This window comes from Hemicordylus capensis, chromosome 1, assembly GCF_027244095.1.
Source record: "Hemicordylus capensis ecotype Gifberg chromosome 1, rHemCap1.1.pri, whole genome shotgun sequence".
Lineage (NCBI taxonomy): Eukaryota > Metazoa > Chordata > Lepidosauria > Squamata > Cordylidae > Hemicordylus > Hemicordylus capensis.
In genome coordinates this window covers 332,005,357-332,029,117 of record NC_069657.1, presented here as the reverse complement: position 1 = coordinate 332,029,117, position 23,761 = coordinate 332,005,357, and the positions used below count along the sequence as shown (strand labels likewise).

At 41.6% G+C, this 23,761-nt stretch overlaps 1 protein-coding gene across 5 annotated transcripts in view; it reads left to right on the top strand.

Annotated features, from left to right (window-relative positions):
- The window catches only part of AK9 (adenylate kinase 9), a 218,116-nt gene extending 195,025 nt beyond the window's left edge, over positions 1 to 23,091 (top strand). For all 5 annotated transcript variants that reach the window (XM_053299533.1, XM_053299458.1, XM_053299383.1 and 2 more), the window contains 9 exons: positions 935 to 1,136; positions 12,812 to 12,958; positions 13,676 to 13,896; positions 15,822 to 16,018; positions 16,614 to 16,783; positions 20,146 to 20,244; positions 20,326 to 20,428; positions 20,797 to 20,911; positions 22,307 to 23,091. In XM_053299533.1, coding sequence (XP_053155508.1) covers positions 935 to 1,136; positions 12,812 to 12,958; positions 13,676 to 13,896; positions 15,822 to 16,018; positions 16,614 to 16,783; positions 20,146 to 20,244; positions 20,326 to 20,428; positions 20,797 to 20,911; positions 22,307 to 22,509 — 1,457 coding nt within the window. In that variant the 3' untranslated portion in view covers positions 22,510 to 23,091. The remainder of the gene's footprint in view (positions 1 to 934; positions 1,137 to 12,811; positions 12,959 to 13,675; positions 13,897 to 15,821; positions 16,019 to 16,613; positions 16,784 to 20,145; positions 20,245 to 20,325; positions 20,429 to 20,796; positions 20,912 to 22,306) is intronic.
- The last annotated feature ends 670 nt before the right edge of the window (positions 23,092 to 23,761 follow it).

The window sequence follows — 23,761 nt, the reverse complement described above, 5'->3', positions numbered from 1 at the left end:
GAGTTGAAGTCCAATAACAGCTGGGGACCCAACACTGAGAATCCCTGCTCTAAAGGACTGCCAAATTTCAAAAGGACTTCTGTCAAATAATTTAGTTACATCACCCAGTAGCTTTTGCTGTTTAATTTGGCTGAATCAGTAGCTTCTGCTGTTTAATCAAGAAAACAAAACATAAAATACTAGGACCGGGGAGACCCAAGTTCAAATCTCCATTCAGCCATGATACTTGCTGGGTGACTCCGGGCCAATCACTTCTCTCTCAGCTTCACCTACTTCACAGGGTTGTTGTGAGGAGAAACTTAAGTATGTAGTACACCGCTCTGGGCTCCTTGGAGGAAGAGCAGGATATAAAGTGTAAAAATAAAATAAAAAATAACTAGCTGACCCTGCATAGAGCATCTGTGCGCTCTTTGGGGCCAGCGGTTACCTCTTCTTCCCCACTTTCTGCCCCAGTCTCCGCTTCCGGGCCCATCCACCTCTCCTCCCCATGGCCACTTCTCCCCCCCCCCCCGCCAATTTCTTTCTTCCCTCCTGGGCCTTTCCTCCGCGGCTGGGCCTGTTGCAGCTGTGGCAACCAATCCTCCTGGGTGCACCTCAGCAAATCAGGCGCGTCTGCTGCCCAGCCAATCAGCTGGGCGCTGGGACACACATTTTAAGGCACACCCAGGAGAATTATATATATAGATAATAAAATGCACAAGGATTACCTTCAGAAGACTACTCCTGGAAAGCCTTGTATTCTGGCAATCATATGCAACCTACTCTTCTCTTAACTTTTATTGCTGTGAGTTTTCCTTGTAGAGAACATAAGCAACTCACAATCAATTTTTTTATTTAATTTATGTACATAAATGATCAGTATTGATCAATAAATGATCAATATATTGCACTGACCTGATCAAATCTTCTCAGTAATAACAAACATGTTTTGCAGTTGCCAAGAAGTTTGCAAGTGTATATGGAGTAATGCGCCTTTCCATGGGAGATGCCATCCGTATGATTTTAAATAATCAGCCAGACACCGAATTAGCACTTGTGTTGAAGTGGCACCTTCACAAAGGATTGACTGCCCCTGATGAACTTGCCATGAAGGCTCTAGATATTGCGTTGATGGATACTGTGTGTAACACTGCAGGGTGAGTGACCTTCATTTTAGTATCACATCAAATTGTTTGCAGAAGGGTAGTTGGGACCATGTTGATATAGAATAGATTCCAAAACCCTTCATAAGCAACTGTGTTTTTCTCTTTCCCACTTGTCATAAGTAGCTCCTCCAGCCACTGTGTTCTGCTGGCACAAAGCTAGACTTCTACCCTCCCAAAAGGCTATGTAGCACAGCAATTTCCAAAATCATCAATGCAGCCATGTTTACACCTGCTCTTGCCAGCCACCCCTCTCCTACCACCCTTCTGTGGGAAGCCAGTCTTGCGTAAGCAAACATGAATTGTCCTCTTTGCTAGGAAGGGTTCACTTTCATTGAATTTGGATGGGTGACTACATTTGTTCAGTGTCTGCTGTAAGCAGTGGCACTGTTTGGACTGGACTTCTGGGTGGAGGTCCAGTCCCCTGCAGGCCTGGGGGGCCTCCAAATGCTGAGCAGTCCACTAATTTAAGTTGCAGGATTGTCCATGCAAAATGTGATATCTCTCTGCAAGTCAGTGGGAAGTATCTTATTCAGAATAGCTTCTTAAAAACAAAAAGAGTTTCCAGCTTCCCCTGAGCATGTTCCAGTGTAAAAAATAATGCATTGCAGCTTATCTTTTGGCAGCAGCAGGAGCAGTGGGGGGCGGGGGCAAAAGGCCTTGAGGCAGGCTCCAAAATTACCTAGGTGCACCTCTGGCTGTAAGATATTTCCAGATGTGACTATAGTTCAGTGGTATAGCATCTGCTTACATGTAGAAGGTCCCAGGTTCAATCCCTGGCATCTCCAGCTAGGGCTGTTGGGGAAAACTCCAGCATGAAATCTTGGAGAATCGCTGCCAGTCAGTATAGACAATATTGAGCTAGATGTTCTGACTCAGTTTAAGGCAGCTTCTTATGATCCTAAAAATACCCTTTTTTGCTGGAAGTATAGCATAGGATTCTACCCCTTGCCATTGAACACTGAAGTAAGACTGGGTTTTGATATAAATAGCAAATATTTTCATCCCTTGTTCATTTTTTCAGTCCCTTTAGTATGTACATTTCCCCCCTAAAATATTTTGTTCTCACCTGGCCTTCTTGCAGTCTCTTTCCTCATCTGTGATCCCATCCTTGCCAATAATATTCCACAGCTATTTATTTTTGAACAAAGTATCCCAAGTTATTTCAAAATTTGATGTTGTGATAAGATGCCAAGAAACTATCAATTAATTGAGGGATCTGGCTTTTTGTGTGCAAATTTTATATGGGCAAACTCTTACAGTCTAAGATTTGCACTATGTTGGAAATATAGTCAGAAGATATTAAAACTAGACAGATATGGGAATCTGATTTTTAAAAGCATCGATTTGATGAAAGATTGTAAAGTGGCCCTTGCTCTTTTGTATGTACTAACCTTAAATAAAGACATTACATCTGTACTCTGTCATAGTCAACTAAGAGTACAAAAAGTAAACACATGAACAGATGAAGCTCCTTATATTGATTCAGAACATTGCTCCATCTAACCCAGTGCATCTATTCTGGTTGGCAATGATTCTCCAAGCATTCACACAGGTTTTTTGAACTAGAGATTCCTGGGACTGAAAATTACAAGCATATCTGGTGGGACTGTTCTAGTATCATGTATGATGGAAGAATGACAATAAGCACCTTATTTGAAGGACATAATATAATTTGCTGTCTGACCTTCCAATTATATATTTATAGCTGCTTAAAGTCCTGATAAAACAGCAAGACAGAGAGGTTGTTCTCACGAGTAGCCAAAACTGGGCTAGGGCAGCTAAGCCCAGGCTTGGCTGCCCATGGAAACCTCTGGGAGCCTCCCGGTGGGACCTCAATGGCAAGCCCAGCTAAGAAACTGGGCTCTTAAATGAGGTTAAGGGAGTAAGCAATTCCTTAACCCCATTTACTTGCCCGTATGTCAGCGCCCGCTGCTTTTAAGGTTTTAAGGGCTCTCCTGAAGGACAGCAGTGATCTCAAACTATGAATTTCTGCTGGGAGTGCATTCCACAGCCCGGGAGCAGCTACAGAGAAGGTCCGCCTCTGCGTTGCCACCAGATGAACCAGTGGCAACTGGAGACGGACCAGAATGGGTTCTGCACCTGCATAATGAATGGAGACGGACCAGAATGGGTTCCGCGCCTGCATAATGAACCCATAATGAATGCATTCTGCACCTGCTCAAGGACCTCGCGGATAGATTGATTAGCTCCTCGCTATGCCTCTAACTGCCCTGCACATGCTCCGTGCTTCCGTTATTTTCAGTAGTTGGGGTGTCTATTTGTTCAGTTTCTATTAGACTGCCTAAGTGTCTACACCTCGTAATATTTGCTCCTCAGTAAAAACTTGATTTAAACAGAAAAGACTAAGGACTGACAAGAATAACAACTCCTCAGCATGGCTAAAGGAGCAAGAAAATAAACTGAGTGAGCTCCGGACTTGTCTGGTGGTGAGTGGATTGGAACAACCCCTACTGACAAAGGACTGTTAAATAACTACTCTCTAAGCTAAATCCATCCACACACACACACACACACAAGATTTCAAAACTTATAGCAAAGACAACTTTTAAGCGCTGCACAGAGTGCTGCACAAAGCTGCTGACTATGGATAGTCATGGCGCATGCTTTCAGTGTTTTGGAGAGCAACACAGTCCAGTGTCGTGCAAGATATGCTGCTCGTTCTCAAAACAAACACTAAAAAACCAAGCGCGTTGACTAAGGGCAGCCTTGTATGATGAGGCACTTCAGACACCGACACCGAGGCCAACGCACCCTTCGACGTCAAGGTTAATATAGAGCACGGGATCGAGTGTCGACATTACTTCTTTAGTGGAACCTGCTTCAACGCAGTCTAAAGCCACCAAGGAGCAGAAATTCAAGTGCCCAGAGACGGTGGAGAAGAGACACCACCAACACAGAAAGCCAACAGAATTATCTCCAGCACAAACGCCTATACATTCACCAGCAGGAACGCCACAACAAACCTACCAGGCAGTGGATTATGTAGATTTCAGAGAAGAGGCGGCAGGAGAGGAGGATGTTGCTTTATACCCAAAGACAACAACATCACTGCTTGCAATCCTAGAATCTACTGACAGTACACCATCTGGCTCAACTTTCCAAGGATTCACAAGTGGGTTCTTGATATCGAGCACGACGATGCTGAGGGAACGTTATTGGTACCGAAAATCCCATCGATGTCACCAGTAAGAACACAGCCTCTGACAATTAACCCTATACGCTTGATACCCATGAGTACAAATCCAATACGTCTAATGTCACCATTGAGACAGACAGTTGACCAAACAGGTGTGTCAAGACCTATCTCTCTTTTTGCACGTCCAGGACCAGGCTATGCCCCGTGGAAGTCACCATTACAGTATGCTGCCACTCAGGGCTTAACTTCCACCAGTATATCAGAGGGCGTGCAGTGTTGCCAAATCACCCATAGCTGTGGGTTTAGGCACACCCCTACAGTGGTCTACCCAGATGATTACGCAGAATATCAAATTTGTAAAGTACAGCAAGAGGCTTTGCAAAAGGTGCAGCACGCAGCATTGCATACAACCCCAGCACCTGCTAGAGAACGAGAAACAGTGCCCACAGAGGCATCTACTGCTAGTCAAACGCTGACTCCACCCAAGCAGCCACAAGTGCCAGTGCAACCTAAGAAGGCAACAAGGAAGAAACTACTCCCAGACTTATCCCCATAAGATGAGGATGAAGTTGAAGGGGATGGATTATGGAGGTGGTGATGAGACATCTTCTAGCCAAAGAAGAATGGGCAGCTACACTGGACTTGAAAGATGCATATTACCAAGTGGGAATACACAAAGCTCATCGAAGGTATCTAAGGTTTACAGTAGGAGATACATCGTACCAATATGTGATTTTGCCATTTGGCTTGTCAACAGCACCACGGGTGTTGACAAAGGTAATGGCAGTCGTAATGGCATATTTAAGAATGGAGGGGATTGTGATCCTCCCATATTTAGATGACTGGGTTGTTGTTATTATTATTATTATTTCTTACACAGTCAGACAGGTGTTATTGACTGGTTTGTTTTATCTAGACATCGAGTCCTTCCCAAGGACCTGGGATGCCAGAATTTTATTGTCAATGGTTATAGATATCGTCGCAGAATATAGGCTGTTCCCAGTAAAGCTGCTTTTTGTAATTGGCTGGTGGTGATATCTGTGGCCCCTATGGTCTTGAGGTGCTCTTCAAGGTCTTTTGGAACTGCACCCAGGGCGCCAATTACCACTGGGATTATGTTGGTCTTCTTCTGCCACAGCCTTTCAATTTCAATTTGTAGATATTTGTATTATTTTTTCTATTTCTTTTTCTACTATTCTGCTATCCCCTGGTATTGCTATGTCGATTATTTTGACTTGTTTTTCTTTCTTCTCGACTACAGTGATATCTCGTGTATTGTGTGGCAGATGTTTGTCTGTTTGTAGTCGGAAGTCCCATAATATTTTTACATCTTCATTTTCTTCAACTTTTTCAATTTTATGGTCCCACCAATTCTTGGCTACAGGTAGCTTGTATTTTTTGCAGATGTTCCAGTGTATCATCCCTGCTACCTTGTCATGCCTTTGTTTGTAGTCAGTCTGTGTGATCTTCTTACAACAGCTGATCAGGTGGTCCACTGTTTCATCTGCTTCTTTACAAAGGCGGCACTTGCTGTTTGTGGTGGATTTTTCAACTTTTGCTCTTATTGCATTTGTTCTTAGTGCCTGTTCTTGTGCAGCCAGTATTAAACCCTCTGTTTCTTTCTTCAAGTTGTCATTCTTAAGCCATTGCCAGGTCTTGGTGATGTCTGATTTCCCACTTATATTGTGCAAATATTGACCATGCAGGGGCTTATTTCTCCATTTTTCTGCTCGATTCTTGACTTGTTCTTTCTTGTAGGCCTGCTTTGTTTCATTGGTGTTGAATAGTTTCGCGTTATTGACCATCTGAAGTGCATCTTCTTCACTGTCCCTTATATATTCTTCAAGGCCTCTTTTCTCCTCCTCTACTGTTTGATGGACTTGCAGCATTCCTCTTCCACCTGAGCTGCGAGGGATGTAGAGCCTATCTACATCACTGCGGGGGTGCAAAGCATGATTGATGGTCATGATTTTCCTGGTCTTACGATCTAGCGTCTCTAGCTCTGCCTGGGTCCAGTCTATTATTCCTGCAGTGTATCTAATAACAGGTATAGCCCAGGTGTTTATGGCTTGTATGATGTTCCCGCCATTGAATTTGGACTTGAGGAAGTTTCTGACTCTCCTGATGTATTCACTTCCAATTTTTCTTTTAACTTCAGTGTGTGCGATGTTATCAGCCTGGAGAATGCCCAAGTATTTGTAAGGTTCTTTCTCTTCCAGGTTCTTGATGTTGTTTCCATTGGGCAGTTCTATTCCTTCTGTTTTTCTTATTTTCCCTCTGTTCATTATTAATGCAGCACACTTGTCTAGTCCAAACTCCATTGCTATATCGCTACTGAATATACGGACAGTGTTTAGCAGTGATTCGATTTCCGACTGGGACTTTCCATAGAACTTCAGATCGTCCATGTACAGCAGATGGTTGATTTGACTGGATGTTTTAGATGTTTGGTATCCGAGGCTTGTTTTGTTTAGTATTTGTGAAAGTGGGTTCATGGCGATTACAAACAATAGAGGGGATAGTGAGTCCCCTTGGAAAATGCCTCTTCTAATGCTAACCTGTCCAAGTGCCTCGCCATTGATTGTTAACTGTGTACTCCACATGCTCATTGCTTTTTTAATAAATATCTGAATGTTTTTACTGACACCAGTCGTTTCTAAACATTTTAGTATCCATGTGTGAGTCAATGAATCGAAGGCTTTCTTGTAGTCAATCCATGCAACACTTAGATTGGTTTTTCTTCTCTTGCAGTTTTCTAAAATCATTTTGTCAATCAGCAGCTGGTCTTTTGTGCCTCTGGTGTTCGGGCAATTTCCTTTCTGTTCAACTGGAAGCTGTTTGTTAGTTAATAAGTGTTGCATCACCTCATCTGCTATTATTCCAGTTAATAATTTGAACATGGTTGGCAGGCAGGTGATCAGTCTATAATTACTTGGAACTGCACCTTTTGCTGGGTCTTTCATTATGAGATGAGTTTTCCCAGTTGTTAGCCATTGTTCAATATCACCGCATTTCATAATGTGATTGAACTGTTTTGATAGTTGTTTATGAAGGCTTGTTAGTGTTTAAGCCAGAAGCCATGCAGTTCATCGTCGCCTGGCGCAGTCCAATTTTTAATTTTCTTTGCTCTTTCACTTATTAATTCTGGTGTTATTATTAGATCTTGCATTTGTTGGTTACTTTTTTTGACCTCTTTCATCCAGCCTGCTTTTTTATTATAATCTATTGGATTGTCCCATAATTTCCGCCAGAATTGCACTGTTTCTTCTTTATTTGGTGTTTCTACGTTTCTTGCAGTTTCTCCTTCTATGCTTTGGTAGAAACATCTCTGATTCTACTGGAATTGGAGATTCTGCCTGTGTTGTGTAATTCTGGCTTCATATCTGCTAATCTTCTTTGACACTGCTGTTATTTGCCGCTTTATTATTTCCAGGACTTCTCTAATTTTCCTTGAATCTAGGTGGTATTTTTGGATCAGATACTGTTTGGTGTTTTCATTCTTCAGCTTCTTGTCTTTCATATCTTTCCATTTACTAGCATCTGATCTAAGCCTGGAGATTTTATTTTCTAATCGAATCTTCCATTTAGGTGATGTACTGCTTTCTTTTTTGACAGGTCCACTGATCTTATATCCGAGCTTTTGTGTTGTTATTGTTGCTGCACTGTATATTAGTTGGTTTGTTTCTTGCAAATTATTGGTTGTTATTTCTGCAAGTGCAGCATTGACATCTTTTAATGCCTGAGCAAGTTGTTTTTTGGCAACTGTTTTTAGAGCAGGAAGTCGAACCCTGGTGGTTGTTTGGTTCATGTGCTCAGTTATTTTTTGCTTTAGTTCTTGTTGCTTTTCTGTTAAACGGCATTTGGGTTTTTGAGGTGAAGGCAAAGGGGAGGTTGCCTGGTTTTGATTTTGAAACAGTTCAGCAATGGCGGTATCCTCTATTTCCAACACCTCCTCCATCTGCGCCTGAGCAACTTCTTCAATTGGTGATAATTCTTCTTCCATATCTTGAGCCTGTGTTGATCTTTGCATTTCTTCCAGCTCAACTCCTGTGAATACTTTATTTCTTATTATGAATCTTCTCTGGTCTGCTAGCCTTTGTTCTGTTATTTCTGTATCTGGATGCTTCTCTTTCCAAATTTGGTACATTCTTTTTAAATAACGTCTTCTAGTTGGACTAGACTTGTAATAGTAGATCATTATTTCCTTGTTGGCATTTTTCGTATATTTTTTTCGGTTAAGCGACGTTTCTTCCAGTAGCTTTGCTGTCTCCAGCCCTGGTTGCTCAACTGAAGATCCTGAGTCCTGTAGCCCACTTGCCACCAGATGTCCAGGGACTATAGCACCTGGTGCGGTCCTTGTTGACTCGGGCGACGACCGATCCGGTATAGATTTGTTAAAGTTACGTCTCACCATATTGTTGATGGGAGAGGCACTCTTTGTCTGGCTCCTCTGGTGAGACCTGTCCAGTATGGTTGGACCTCTGGCATAGCTCTCACCTTCATCAGAGCACACAAGCCCCACAACCACGTCAAGGTAGTGCCTCCCTGGGGGTTGTTGTTGTTGTTGTTGTTAAAACTTTTATATTGCCCTTCCAAAAGGCTCAGGGCGGTTTACATTAAAACACCATTAAAATCAATAAATAATTAAACAAAAATTATAAAACATAAAGCAATGATTAACTATTAAAAACATCATAAAACAACAATTAAATAATCAGAACAATTTAAAAACAAGTTTTAAAAAGCTGAGAAAACCTGGTTGAAGAGATGTGTTTTCGGGTGTTTTCTGAAAATTGCCAGAGATGGGGAGGATCGTATCTCAGCAGGGAGCGCATTCCACAATCTCGGGGCAGCAGCCGAGAAGGCCCGTCTCTGTGTAGCCACCAAACGAGTTGGTGGCAACTGGAGACGGACCTCCTCAAGTGACCTCAGCGGCTTGTGGGGCTCATAGCGAAGAAGACGCTCTCTTAAATACCCAGGGCCTAAGCCATTTAGGGCTTTATAAGTTATGACTAGCACTTTGTATTTTGCCTGGAAACCTATTGGCAGCCAGTGTAACTCCATCAACAAAGGAGTAATGTGGTCTCTCCGAGATGACCCAGAGACCAACCTGGCTGCCGCATTCTGAACCAACTGAAGTTTCCAGACTACGTACAAAGGCAGCCCCACGTAGAGCGCATTACAGAAGTCCAGTCTGGAGGTTACCAACAAATGTACCACTGTTTTGAGGTTATTGATCTCGAGAAACGGGTGCAGCTGGCGTATCAGCCAGAGCTGATAGAAAGCACCCCTGGCCACCACCTCAACCTGAGAAACCAAGGAGAGACGTTGATCCAGAAGTACTCCCAGACTGCGAACCTGTTCCTTTTGGGGAAGTGTGACCCCGTCTAGAACAGGCAGATCAAAATCGTCTCTAGAGTTCCTGGATATGGTCAGCAACGACAAAGAAAAGTTACTTTCACAAATCCAGTTTGTACTACACCTATTGGAGGACCTAGGCATCAAAGTGAACTGGAAAAAGTCACACTTAACTCCACAGAGACATATAAGCTACATAGGTGCAGAGCTGGATATGCAGACAAACAGGGCTTACTTGTCACTGGACAGATAACAGCAAATAAGCGACCTAATACACCAGATCACCAAACAACCTCGGCAACCAGCAGAAGTGATCCACAGGCTGATGAGGTTGATGGCATTCTGCAGTTCCAAAGTTTGCAACACATGCCTGCGGATGAGAACATTGCAAATGTGGTATCTAAAAAACTTTTGCCCCAACCAAGACAGCCAGCCGAAATTACTCACTCTACCACAAGAAATAATGGAGGCGCTGAGTTGGTGGACTGTCAGTTCACATCTACAATCTGGAATGCCATTTGAACCCAAGATCCCCACACGCTAGGTTAGGGATGTGCACAAAACCAGTTTGCCCGGTTCGGTTCAAATTCGAACCAGGTTCGAACCAGGAGGGGGTGGTTTGGTTTGGTTTTGCTCGAACCTCCCCCTGGTTCAGTTCAAATTCAAACTGGTTCGAACCGGTTCAAACCAGTTCAGAGACCCAAAAATTGGTAGGATGGTAGCTCGCACCCAGGGGTACCTGCCACCCAAACCCCAAAGCAATCGGACACTCGTACAATTTTTATGAATTTTTGAAAATTATTTCTATTTTTTTCTCATAGGCTATAATGGTATTCCAACCAGCCCATTATTCCAACCAGCCAACAACCATGCAAACCCCAAAGCAATCAGACACCCCTATGATTTTTTATGAATATTTGAAATATTTTTAATTATTTTTCTCATAGGGTATAATAGGACACGAACCAGCCCATATCCCCTATTTTGGAGCACCTAGGAGCACAAAAGTGGGGTAGGTGGTAGACAACCAGGGGTGCCTACTATCCACAAAGTTCCAAGGCAATCAGACACTCCTCTGATTATTGGTGGATTTTAAAATTATTTTGGAATTCCTCATAGAGAATAATGAGGATTGCAGCAAATGTATAGCTTCACGTCGGGGAGAAAGGGGTGTCCTAGAGTGGAGTGCTGTGGGTGGTAGTTCACAAGGTGGTCAAGGAAGCTATTGAAATTATTTGAAAGGAATTGGACAAAAGGCTGATTTTTAAGTGATTTTTGAAGTTTACGCGACTTTAAGGCTTTTCTCCATAAAGAAGCATGGAGGTGTCAGGAAATGTATAGCTTCACGTCGGGGGGAAAGGGGTGTCCAAGAGCAGAGTGTGGTGGGTAGTAGTGCCCAAGGGGGGCCAGGTAGCTATCAGAATTATTTGAAATTTTTCCCAAGAAAGGCTTCAGTTAGGCAGGTCCTGCTCTACATGACAACTCTTATGATGGAGGGGCTGGCAAACACGTCCCTCAGGGTCCATCAGGCAGTGATATCATCTGAACTCAAGGGATGGGATGGCACAATCGTGTTTTCCCACCAGGAATGTAAGAAATTCCTAAAAGGCTTGAATAACTTGTACCCACCTGTAAAGAGACCAATGCAGCAATGGAGCTTGTCTTTGGAGCTTGTGCTGGAGCTTGTGCTGGCTGCCCTCACTGAATGCCCATAGGAACCATTACGAGAGGCGACATTGTGAATAAAAACTTTAAAAGCAGTGTTCTTAGTTGCAATTACTATGGCACGGCGAGTGAGTGAATTAGCGGCGCTAAGAGCTGACCACCTGTACACTCCGTTTTATCCACACAAGGTGGTGTTGTGAATGGATCCACATTTCAGACCAAAAGTATTAACAGAATTCCAGTTAAATGAGGATATAGTTTTACCAACCTTTTCCCAGAGACAGTACTGGAAAGGGCCATGCACTCCTTGGATGTGCGGCGCACATTGCTGTATTATCTGGATGTGACAAGAGACATAAGAAGGACAAACAAGTTATTTGTGGTGCACAAGGGGAGGTCCAAGGGGCAGCCAGTGTCAAGATAGAGGCTGTCCCAGTGGTTAGTTCAGCTGATGCTAGCATACAAAAATCAGGGGAAAGAACCTCCAAAGGCCATTAAGGCACACTCAAAGAGGGCTTATGCATCTTCAGCAGCCAATCTGGCAGGAATTTCAATGGCAGAAATCTGCAGGGCAGCAACATGGTCTTCGCACCAACCGTTTATAAGACATTACGCCATTGATTTGTGTCTTACAAAGGGAGACAAGTTTTGGAAGGAGTGTTCTGAAACAGGTACTGCCATAAAGACAGGCTCTACTGTGTCCACCACAGATGTGGAGCTGGCTAATCACCCATTCATTATGAATGCAACAGATCACGATCCAGATAAACAGGTTGCTCACCTGTACTTATGAACTGGAGGTGATCCTTTGTATTCATAAATCCCACCCGGACCTCCCTGCAATCAAATTTTTTTAAGAAAAGGAAAGACAAAAGGATCGTCAACACTTGACAGTCTGCAAGAAACTGAACAAGAACACATCCCAACTGCTGAAAATAATGGAAGCACGGAGCACGTGCAGGGCAGTTGGAGGTGTAGCAAGGAGCTAGTCAATCTATCTGCAAGGTCCCTGCACAGGTGCAGAACTCATTCATTATGAATACAACGGATCACCTCCATATCATAAATTATATTTGAGTAACCTGTTTCTATGTATAGGTGTCAGAATTTTATTTTAGTTCCTAGTGGTTGAAAAATACCTATAAAACAATAGTTTCGTTTTCCGTACTCCCCTGGTGCAAGTGGGCTTCTAAGTGTCATAACTTGTTCTAGTTTCATTCAAGCCCATCAAAATGTATTACTCTAGTTATTATATTATGTAAAATGCTGACTATAAGCTTTCAGATAACTCCATAAACCTGTACAGTGCCATTGAAGATAATGGTAAGTGAACATGCAGTTTGACTCTGTGTATTTGATTATTCCCATTTCAGAATTTGCTGTCATATCTGTGTGCTTCATTAGCAACCATTAATGGTACAGGAGCTGATACTGCCCACAAATAAACCTGAAGTCAAATCTGAATTGGATTCATTTTTTTCTACAGAGTTGTTATTGATGGGTACCCTGTGACAAGAAAACAAGTAGGCCACTTAGAAGATATTAAAATAATTCCAGTAAAAATCTTCGAGTTAGACATTGATGTGAAGGAGGTTTTCAGAAGAGCACTACAGGATAAGCAAAGCCCTAACAGGTAGCTACTAAGGTTTGACTTAATAATTCCCTAAAATGATAGCAACATAAGCCTTTTTAAATCTACCTTTTTTGAAAAGATGTTTACGATAAAGCTGTTTGACTATAAGCCATGTCAGAGTTCTTATTCATAGTTATATATAATTTTCCCATTCATTTAAATTCTCCATACACCCTTAATAGCCGTGTTTGTATATTTATTACAAACTCTCCAACACCCCCATTTGCTCACTACATTGTATCTTTAACCTTCTGACTTGGATCCTCTATACCCTTCCATGATACAATATCCAGGGCATTTGGATGTCCTCATTACTTGGTGGTTCAATCACGATGAACAGTGGCTAACAAAGTGTGCCTGTAAGCAGGGCATGCAAAGCAGCACCCCTTGGCACAACTCCCTGTGCTTGCCCTATAGTGCAAGAGGGCTAAGAGTCTGGAGCATCCTCCACATTCTAGAAGCTCTCAGTAAGATCGGAAACAAAAAATGGATGGCTCTGTCTTCTGGAGCTCAGGCAGTGCTCTGGACTCTTAGCCCTCTTGTGCAACAGCATAAGAGGGTGGGGGAGTTGTGCATAGGGTGCTGCTGTGTCCCTGTACACCCTACTTACACAGGCACATTAGTCAGTGAATATACCAATAAGATATGAAACACTGTAGTTTTTAGGAGGCAATCTAGTTAAGCCTTATATTAATGCATTCTTAATTGTCTTCTCAGGCCTCCTTATCCCATACACGACAGCACCAGTATTCTTTCTATCAAGAATTCATGTTACAGAGCACAAACTGAAGAAATCAGAGCTTACTATGAGGACCAGCACGAGAACTGGTATGTGATAGATGGATCCCATAGCAAATGGTGGATCTGGAACAAAGTGCTTGAGGAAACTCAAAAGATCACTAAACAAATCCAGATCTATCTGGAAAGAATACGACAAGGTAAGCAAAGAATCCTGTTTTAAATGAATGGGGTGGGGCTGTTAATGGGTTAGAATTTTTAAAATCCATTGAGTTACATTTGGATTTGATTTTGCCTCTAAATAAAAAGCAAGAGTAATTCTGAAGGTTAAAACAGAGGCTCAGATCTTATGGAGGAAACTAATGACCTGTTCAGACATACTTACTAAAGAGAATCTGAACTCAGTTAGAGTCTTGGGCTTTAATAATGTCTGATCTCAGCTGTATTAGAATGTAGTTACTCCCTGTCCAACTCCCAGACTTTCTCCATTAAAATGGAGCATATTGCATTTGAAAAATGTGGATCAGCTGTCAACAGACATTCAGGGCCTTGGATAGTTCTTCCTGGTAAGTAACATCCAAACAATCCTAGTTTTCATTTTCTGACAAGATTTGCATGTGTAAAATATTTTAATGTCAAGACGTTAACTTGATAGTCACCATGTGTGTACTTCTGTTGTGATATTACTGGCTGCAATGTTGTTATATTACCAGCTGCAACCCTTTATTTATTTATGTTTCTGAAACCAGCTAGGTTTAATGTCAAGAACTTAATGCGTTCCTCTGTGTGTAGTCGTACTCAGCACCTAACTGTTCCCTGCTCTGTCTCCTGGGACATTAAAAGATCACTGATCTCCAGGAGAAAGGGAGAAGAAAGCCCACCATTCAGGTGGCAAATGCTTTTTAATAATGAGTAAAATAGGGTGAGATAAAGACCTCAGCCCAAAGCTGCACCATATGAACTTTGTTGCTTACAGCCATACTTTTAATTTAATAAATGTATAGCTTGTTTTTTTACAATGGTTCTCAATGTGGATTTCAACCCACATATACAGTAGTAGTTGAGATGGTGGTGCTGTTTGCTTTTGGGACAAGGGAGAAAACAGAACTTTACTCTTAACAGCAGGAAACAGCTAAGGGATAGAGCATTGTCTGAAGGCACATGATGCAGCAACATTACTGAAGCTAAGCAATTCTGTTCAGTACATGGTTGAGACCACTTGGGAACCTGTCAGCCTCAACAAGGGTCAGACTCCAAGCAGTTGGAGTCTGGGAGGAACTGACCAATTGGACTAAAAGCAAGTCTGAGCCAGAACAGGCAGGTTTCTCAGACTGTGGAGCAAGTTCTCAAGCTAAGGCTATACAGTACATAGCCTATGAGGGTCAAAAGACATCAGCCAGATGAGGCAGGCTGGTATTGCCGCCTAAATGGTACCTAAGAAACACAACCTACCAGGCTTGCAACAGAAACTCTGTGTGTGTGTGTGCGCGCGCGCACGTGTGTGTGTGTGTGTGTGTGTGTGTGTGTGTGTAAGATTCCAGAGGCTGATTTCTGGAATCCCTTGTCTGAGTCCCACTCCCCACGGTACAAAATACGGTTTCATGGAAGATATACAGGATAGAAATATAATAAATAAACAAGCACAGGTCAGCCAAGTTTCCGCCAAAGTAGTTGAAAAGAAAATCACTAGTATTCTAATTCTCGAAGACATGTTGAATAAACTTGCAAGCAGACCTGAGATTGTTTTAAAATCGAAGTGGGAAATGATATTTTGGCAAAGTCAAGTTATGATTTAGTTTCCTCCATATAAAAAAATCAATTTGCTAAATCATTTGCTAAATGAAATGTTTCAGCAGGGACGAAAGATGATACCGCTAGTATAGCTAACTCGTACTAAGCATGCTAATAAATTAATCATGTATAAGTAACTCATTTTCTATATTCAGGAAAGGGTTTCTCCAGCAGTTGCTTAATACATGTCAAAATCACTTACTAAACGCTTTCTAACCTTGATTTTCACACTAATTAATCAAACTAACTTTCTGTCGGAGCTATTTGCAAATATCAGTTCTCAGTTTGTAGCTGTGGATTTCCACAAAACAGAATTGTATTCCACTGTTGACAGGAAAAGCAGCCAGTATTGCTGACCTGTGTATTTCACCACAAGAACTGCTGTCTCGGCTGGGAGAGTTTGGGCAGTACTGTCCTGTCAGTCTGGCAGAAAAGGGAGAGCTTGTTGATTGTTCTGGAACTCGTTCTCTGCAGTTTGCAGCAGAGTTTCGAGGACATTACTACAAAATGGCTGGACAAGAAGAACTGAATGTGAGTAACAAAATGGGTTAGAACATGCATATTATTGATCTGGTAAGTAATCACATAGAAGTTGACTACAAGTAATGTTTTCTTCTAATAAAGGTAATTTTTTGTTGTATTTTAGCAATTATACTGTTTGTCTTTTTATAATCTCTGTAGTCAAAAGGAGTTGAAAAATTATCCCAGTCAAAAGAATTGCTTTTTTTAACATTTCCCTTTCAAACACTCACACTCCATATATATGTTAAATTATTGTGATTCTGAGGAAGGAGAGTGATACACAAACACCTGCCTTTTCCTAAAATAGATTCCCACCTCTATCATATTGCCTTCCTGTCCTTACCCACCTCTTTCATCAAAACCACTATAACTGACTTATTCCCTCCCCCTTACTAACTGGATCTTGTCCTCTGAACAAATCCTGTCTCTGTACTGGAGGATACCTAAAAAGGAGAGCTGTTAATAAATTGTAAATAACAAAAAGGTATGAAGAATTAAAAGGATACACCCAGTCTTTAATATAGTAACTTCATGAGCATTTTTCTATTAATTAAAACGTGAACCGCTTCTTTTTCTTATAAATGTCCTACTTATTTCAATGCAGAAATTCCTGAATGCACCAGAATTGTATGTGCCACCATTAGCACCTCATCCACTTCCTCTTCCAAATATGCTACCAAAGAAACTGACTGCAGCAGAAGTTAAGGCTTTATTCCCTATGAAAGCTGAACTGCAAGGATATTGTCCAGTCACCTATCTAGATGGCAAGCAAAGGTAAATACATGCACTTCCAAGTATTTTTTTTAACAATATAATGAAGGAAAATATGGTATGTATTAGCAAGGAGCCCTCTAGTATGGCATTTCCAGATGACAATTTATCCAAACATGAACAAATTGTGACAAGAGATTTTCTGGGTCGTCCAGATGACATTTAAGGATATCATGCTATTTCGTAGTGCCATCTGCTGGCAATTTGCTGATATTCCATGAAAAATCCATCAAAAGTCCATCCTCTTTAAATACAGGTGGCACTTGATATCCACAGACTTATTTCCCGTGGTTTCGCTTAATCGCAGGCCACCTGCCTGTATACCAATTTAATTGTCATGGGGTGGGGGGTAGTCTTATTTATTCGTGGTTTTCTACACACACACACCGATAATGAAACTATCCCAGCCACTCACACCACCTCTTTAAGCCTCCCTACACACCAGCTGGGAAGCAGGAAAATGGTCATTTAAACTTTAAACCTCCCCACCCATCAGCTGATGGGTGGGTGAGGAGATTTAAAGTTCAAATAGCCACTCTCCCCACTTCCCAGCTGGTGGCGCACAGGGAGACTTAAAGAGGCAGCATAAGTGGCTGGGTGCCTTTCCCACTGCCTCTTTAAGCTTCTCTGCTTCCCATGGGAGATGCTTTAAAAAATAGCATGAAAGGCATCTGGTCACTAACGCTGCCTCTTAAAGCCTCCGTGCTTCTGAGAGGGAGAGGCACCTGGCCACTCACATTGCCTCTTTAAGCATCCTTAAATGACAGCTAGGAAGTAAGGAGAGTAGCCATTTAAACTTTAAACCTCCCCACCTATGGGGGGTTTGTTTAAATGGCCACTCTCCTGACTCCCCAGCTGGTGCAATGGGAGGCTTTAACAAGCGGCGCAAGTGGCAAGAGCGATCTTTAAGTGTCCCAGCCACTCAAGCCACCTGAATGCAAAACCTAAACTATTTTTTTGGGTTGGGTTAAGCACGCCAATATTGCAGATTCACTATTTGCAGGACTTTCCCAAAATGTAACCCCTGCAATACTGGAGGGATTCCTGTACTACTTTTAAAGTAGTGCTTAAAAGGGACAGTTTTCACAGATTGTCAACAAATGGTCAGGAGTATAATAAGAATACTATGTTTGAAGCACAGTATTCTGCAATGCACCAGATTCAGCATTCATTTTGTTATGACTTGCAACTTTGAAGAATTTTTTAAAAACCAAAAGTGGAGATAACTAGTTAAATAGTATATGTGGAGTCAACTTGTTGACGTTACATAGGATCCAGGAATCCTTGCATTCTATTGTGTGGAGACAACAGTGCCCTTCTACATGCAAAAAGCATCTTCTGCTCACAGAAGAGCTGTTTTACACCTTGCACTAGAACACTGTGCAAGAAAAGTGAAATCCAAAGATGTTCTTCCACATGTACAGGCTCTTACACAAGCAAAAGCTAGGAAAATGTTATAGAACGAACTGTTGTAGTATCAGCATGAACTCTTGAACAAGCTCATGTCACACAGGCTAACGTGAAGCACCTAATGCTATGGGAGAAGCACTGATGTAGAACCAGTGCTGCTTAAGTGTTACAGACTAATGCTGCACCATTGCTTGTGCAGCGGTGGCAAATTTTGACAACATTTCCTTCCCCCAAAAGCCTTGTGTACCACCCAAAAATACGTGCCTGTAGGCTGCACAACCTTCAGGTACATATTTTTGGGTGGCACTGGGAGTTTTGGGAGGAAGGGAAGGTTGTTGAAATCCCCCCTCCCACTACACTGTTGGAGTTTGAGATTATTTAGCAAAGTCCATGGAAGCTACCACTCCAATTACAGAATGCAGAGTTTAGTTGTTGCAGCTATTTAAGGAACACACATTGAGATTACAGTAGAGTCTACACTAAATTGATTTATTGGTGAAGTATATTTGAAATAGGAAAGACCTATCCTATCTATCAACTACATAATGAATAGGTGGGGGGGAGAGATGTTTCCATCTTCTCTCTAAGAGGAAAGGAAGAGGACTGACTCACTACAGGAAGTACCTGAGGAGTCAAAGCAGGGGTCATAAAGTAGAGACAAGCAAGGACAGGTAAGGAGTGTTCGTCAGAAGCACTGCTGCTTTATTAGTCTGGATATCGGTCACAGTTCTTTGGATTCTGTCTCTTGACTCTCCTAATACAGTCAGCAACAAGCCTTCCAGCCTCCTTTCAAGATATCCCAATTACTAGCAATTCCTTGTTACTGTGCGCATGTTCTATTTCAGGAGATACAAGACGTTCATGATGCAGCACCAGCTCCTGGGGAAAAAATACAGGAATAGTTCCTTAACAAGAACTATTGGCTCTCTTCCAGAAGATAGTAGGTGGCATCCAGCCCCTTCGCAGAGCCGTGCTCCATCAGCAGAAGCTCCTTTTCATTCTCCTTGTGAGAGCACAACATTCCTTCCATGATCTAAAGGAGCTTCCATTAATGGAACTCCATTCTGCTAAAGATCTGGATGCCTTTCAATAAGACACAAACTCACTTCCTAAAAATAATCAGACCTTTAACCTTTGAGGGATAAACATCCAGATTACTATTAAAGCTGACAATCACTATACAAATCTATAGAACCAGATTTTGCTTTTAAAAAACTTGTCACCATTCAAAAATGGAAATGGAAATTAAACATAAATGATATGAAATCCTACAATAAAAACTTTGATGATGATTGAAAAATTCCCCAGATTGCCCTTCAGCAATGAGAAAAAGGCAGTTTTTCTAATTCAGATTTTAAAATGGCTTAATCATATGGTGAGAGTACAGGAGGACCTCTATATCCATGGATTCATGTATCCATGGTCAGGTAAAAGACACCCGACCTTGGCATACGTGGGGGGAAAGGGGAGAAAAACCTGTCAACCTTGCGTATCTGTGGGTCGGGGTGCTCGGAAATGAGCACAGAGGTCATTTCCTGCTGCCATTTTGTGTTTTGGAGCCTCAAAATGGCTGTGTTGTTGTTTAAACAGCTACTTTTGGCTGATTTGGAGACATTTGTGGGCACAGAGCAGTAGGCAGCTTCCCCACCACCACCATATCCCCCCTCAAATCCGATGTTTTTTAGATGCTTTTCCCCAACCGGGAACCTAACCTCAAATTCCCCATTGTCCTAATGCCTCGATATTTGCAGTTTGTGTATCTGCAGCGGTACCATGAAATGGAACCCCCATGAATATCGAGGCCCTCCTGTATACTCCATTACATTCATATGTTTTTATAAACTGTAGATTTTCTGGATACTCTTGAGTAGCTATGTCTTAAATAGCACAGGCATCTTTTAACTCATAGAACTTTCATCAGTATATAATGTCTTCCTTTCACTATCTCCTTTGAGGTATGAAGCCCTGGTACCCGGCAGCATTGAATATGCTGTGCTTTATCGCCAAAAGCTGTATATTTTTGAATGCGAAGAAAAACTTCAGAAGTTTATGAGGTACTGAATACATTAATATTTTTACTTCTAACCATTGCTTAGTGTGTAGATATTGAAAATATGTACTTTCTGTATTCATAGATTACCAGAAAAATACTGGAATCAGACACTTCCACAAAAACTTCCCCCCAAGAAGGAGCCAATATTGCTAACAGCTCTTCCCTTGACTGGATACCTTGAACAGGTTATCATTATCATTATTTTGTATTAATTGTGCTCAAATTTAAAAGGACTCAACTTTGGGGGCTCCAAATGGGTATGTTGTTGGTTGCATGTGATTTATTCCCCACCCTCATTCCTTTTTGAATACCTCTCTCTTCTAATTTCCAAATTGCTTGCTGAAATCCCTAATGGGATGCCATTAGTTTGATCTTGGCTTTTGATCTTGGCCAAGATCAAACTAATTGATCTTGGTTTCATATTGAAATCTCCTCTTCCTGCTACAGCCCCTCATGCCTTGAATGTTTTCGTTTTTGAAATTGGAAAGCTGGAGTATGATTCTTCAAATGATGAACAAGCACTGCTACACTAATAATAATATTTTATCTGCAGGGAGTAGCAACAGCTCTGATAAAAGCTATGAATGAAGTAGGTTGTTTAAAGCCAAAATTTCCATTTCTAAGTGTGAAAAAAACTGCTCTGCTATTCATAGCCTATCATTTGAAAGGTACAGTAAAATATGTGCTATAATATTTATTAAATAATTGTGAATTTTCATACATGAGTTCATTAATTTTATTTTTTTTACGTACAGGATAAATAAATACTGTAAATCTGACAATTCTGATATTACATTTACCTGTTAGCAACTCTATGACTCAGGGAAATAGACAATAATGGCCAAATACACCAGCCTTGAAGCTGGTGGAACATTAGGTCAAAGTCTGATAAATGCAGCCCACTTTGAGAAGCTTTGCCAGTTGCATTAGTTGGATTTTACTGTATATAGGCCCATTGTAAGAATGGAAACATTCACATCTTCAGCCAATTTTCTGATAGCTTCCCTATGCAGAATCCCAAAAGGTTCATACAGGATAAATAACATCTGAATCATTCCAAGGCATGCTTCAGATTAAAGCATGCATCAGTTACCCCAATATCTGTAGCATTGATTTGTCACTTTAGGACAGGGCTGCACAACTTTAGCCATCCCATAGGTGTTGGACTACAATTCTCATCATCCATGACTATTGTCCACTGTGGTGGGGATGACGGGAGTGATAGTCCAAAAACAGCTGGAAAGCTGAAGTTGTGCAGCCCTACTTTAGGACATACAAGTTATAAGGACATAAGAGCCTTGCTGGTAGGACCAAAGGTCTATCTAGTCCAGCTTCCTGTTTCCCACAGTGGCCCACCAGATGCCTCTGGAAGCCCACAACCAGGAGATCAAGGCATGCCTCCTCTCCTGCTGTTACTCCCCTGTGACTCATATTTTGAGGTACCCTGCCTCTGAATGTGGAGGTAGGTTATAGAAAAAACATTTCTCACTGACTGAGATGGTGATAGACTCATAAACTTAAATGCAGACCTGCTCCATTCACATATAATGTGGAGGGATCAAATTAAAGGAGCAAAGTGTCTCCCTGCAATTCATCCAGGTACTGTTCTTCCAACCAGGCTCCAATATTAGACAGGAGTCCTGCTGGGAAAGTTCTTGAGGGGAGGGTCTACAAGGGGAAAGCTCTGGGTGGAGAATGGTTCAGCAGCCCCTGCCGTTGTGGCCCTTTGCACACCTTTCCCTTTACTTTAAAGGTAAATGGACCAGATCCACATTTAGAGATATGTCTGCCACTTTTGTGAATAGTTTGGACTTCAGCTTATACTAGAATAACTGAGTTAAGTGCAGCAAGAGACTTTTAGCCAGAGGTAACTGTAGCACTATGATTATCAATACCACAAACATGGAGAATTGTATTCAGTTATAATAAGTCAATCTATAAGATGTCCTCAGGTTGGCATAAGTCATTCTACAATTGACTTCATACAGTATGAATTACAAAAGCAGTATGAATTACAAAATGAAAATGACATAGGATAATCAGTTTTATTTAAATTCCTGCAGCATATAACCCCAGGAGCTCAGATTATGTACGGAAGAAATACAAGAGGAAGTTAGAACGGTTCATAGATCATTGTGAACTTATCCCCTATCTGGGTATCAAAATGACACAGAAGTATAAGGAGCCTCAAAATCGACCTATTGACTTCAATCACAAATTACAGACCTTTTTGTCTCTCAAAGATGTGGACCCAATGTCTTATTAATTTGAAATGCTGCACATCTGTGAAGAAGTCATGCATTCATATCTCAATGCTTTACTATGAAGAAATGGACTTATTACATGTGGATCTTGCCCTACAAAAGACTGTTCTGTAGTTTCATGGAAATTAACCGGATTACTTGCAAAAATGATAGCAATAGACATTGCTGTCAACAAAGACATTGGCGAGTGAATCTTGCAGCCCTTACTCATTCTTGCTGCTGCTTGGAAATCCATTGAATCAATTTAAATGGCCCCTACTTCCAAGTATGTATTTACAAGTGAGGCATACTCCTACAACATTCTTCAACTAATGATAAAAACCCCATTCTCTTTAAATGGTTACATTATCATTTTAAAAAATCAGTTTTAATGCAAAATTATTACAATCTATTGCTATGTATACATTTAATACAGTTTTATTTAAAATACTTTATTTAAAATGTATTATATGGCCTTAGAGCATGCTTTTGACTTTCTTTTATTAATTACTTTATTTTCCTAATTAAATACTTACTTCCTCAGTTAGTGAAATACTAGCTTCCACCTTTCTTATACTTCAAATAAAACAATATTCAGCTTGTAAGTATTGCTTTTCTTCTGCTTTTTTTTTTGTAGACCAGTTCTAACCAATTGGGTCTTATTTTGCACTTTTGTGTCACATTTTGCACAGTGTGATAATCTTGCTTAACAGAGAAACCTTGCTCTCCGTGGATCCGACATCTGTAGTTTCACATATCCACAGTAGGGTAATTGACACTCAATCTCAGCAGGGGAGAAACCAGTTTTTAAAAAGGGTTAATTCTGCATATCTGTGGTTTGGGATGGCTGGAAATTATCGCCAAGGTCATTTCTGGCCACCATTTTGAGCACAGGAGCCATTTTGTGGCTCATTTGCAAGGGATTTTTTTTTAACCAAAAATTGGGCAGCGGGGAGCATTGCTGGACATCTGGAGACCTGCAGAGCATGATACAGCACTTTGTTTCTTGAATTTAGAAAGCTTTTAGCCATTTTTAGCCTTTCCCCTCCTCCAGGAACCTAACCACCCAAGTCCCGTTGACACAATGACTCAGTATCTGTGGTTCCGTTATCCACGGTTGTAGCGGAGAACGGAACTCCCACGGATACCAGGGTTCACCTGAATGTATATATAACGTCAGGGTGGGTGTGCTCTCAGTGCGTGTCTCCCCCACCCTTTGCTTGTTGGGGCCATGTTTGTGCCTGCAGTGCCATCTGTGGTGGCAGTGCCCAGGGG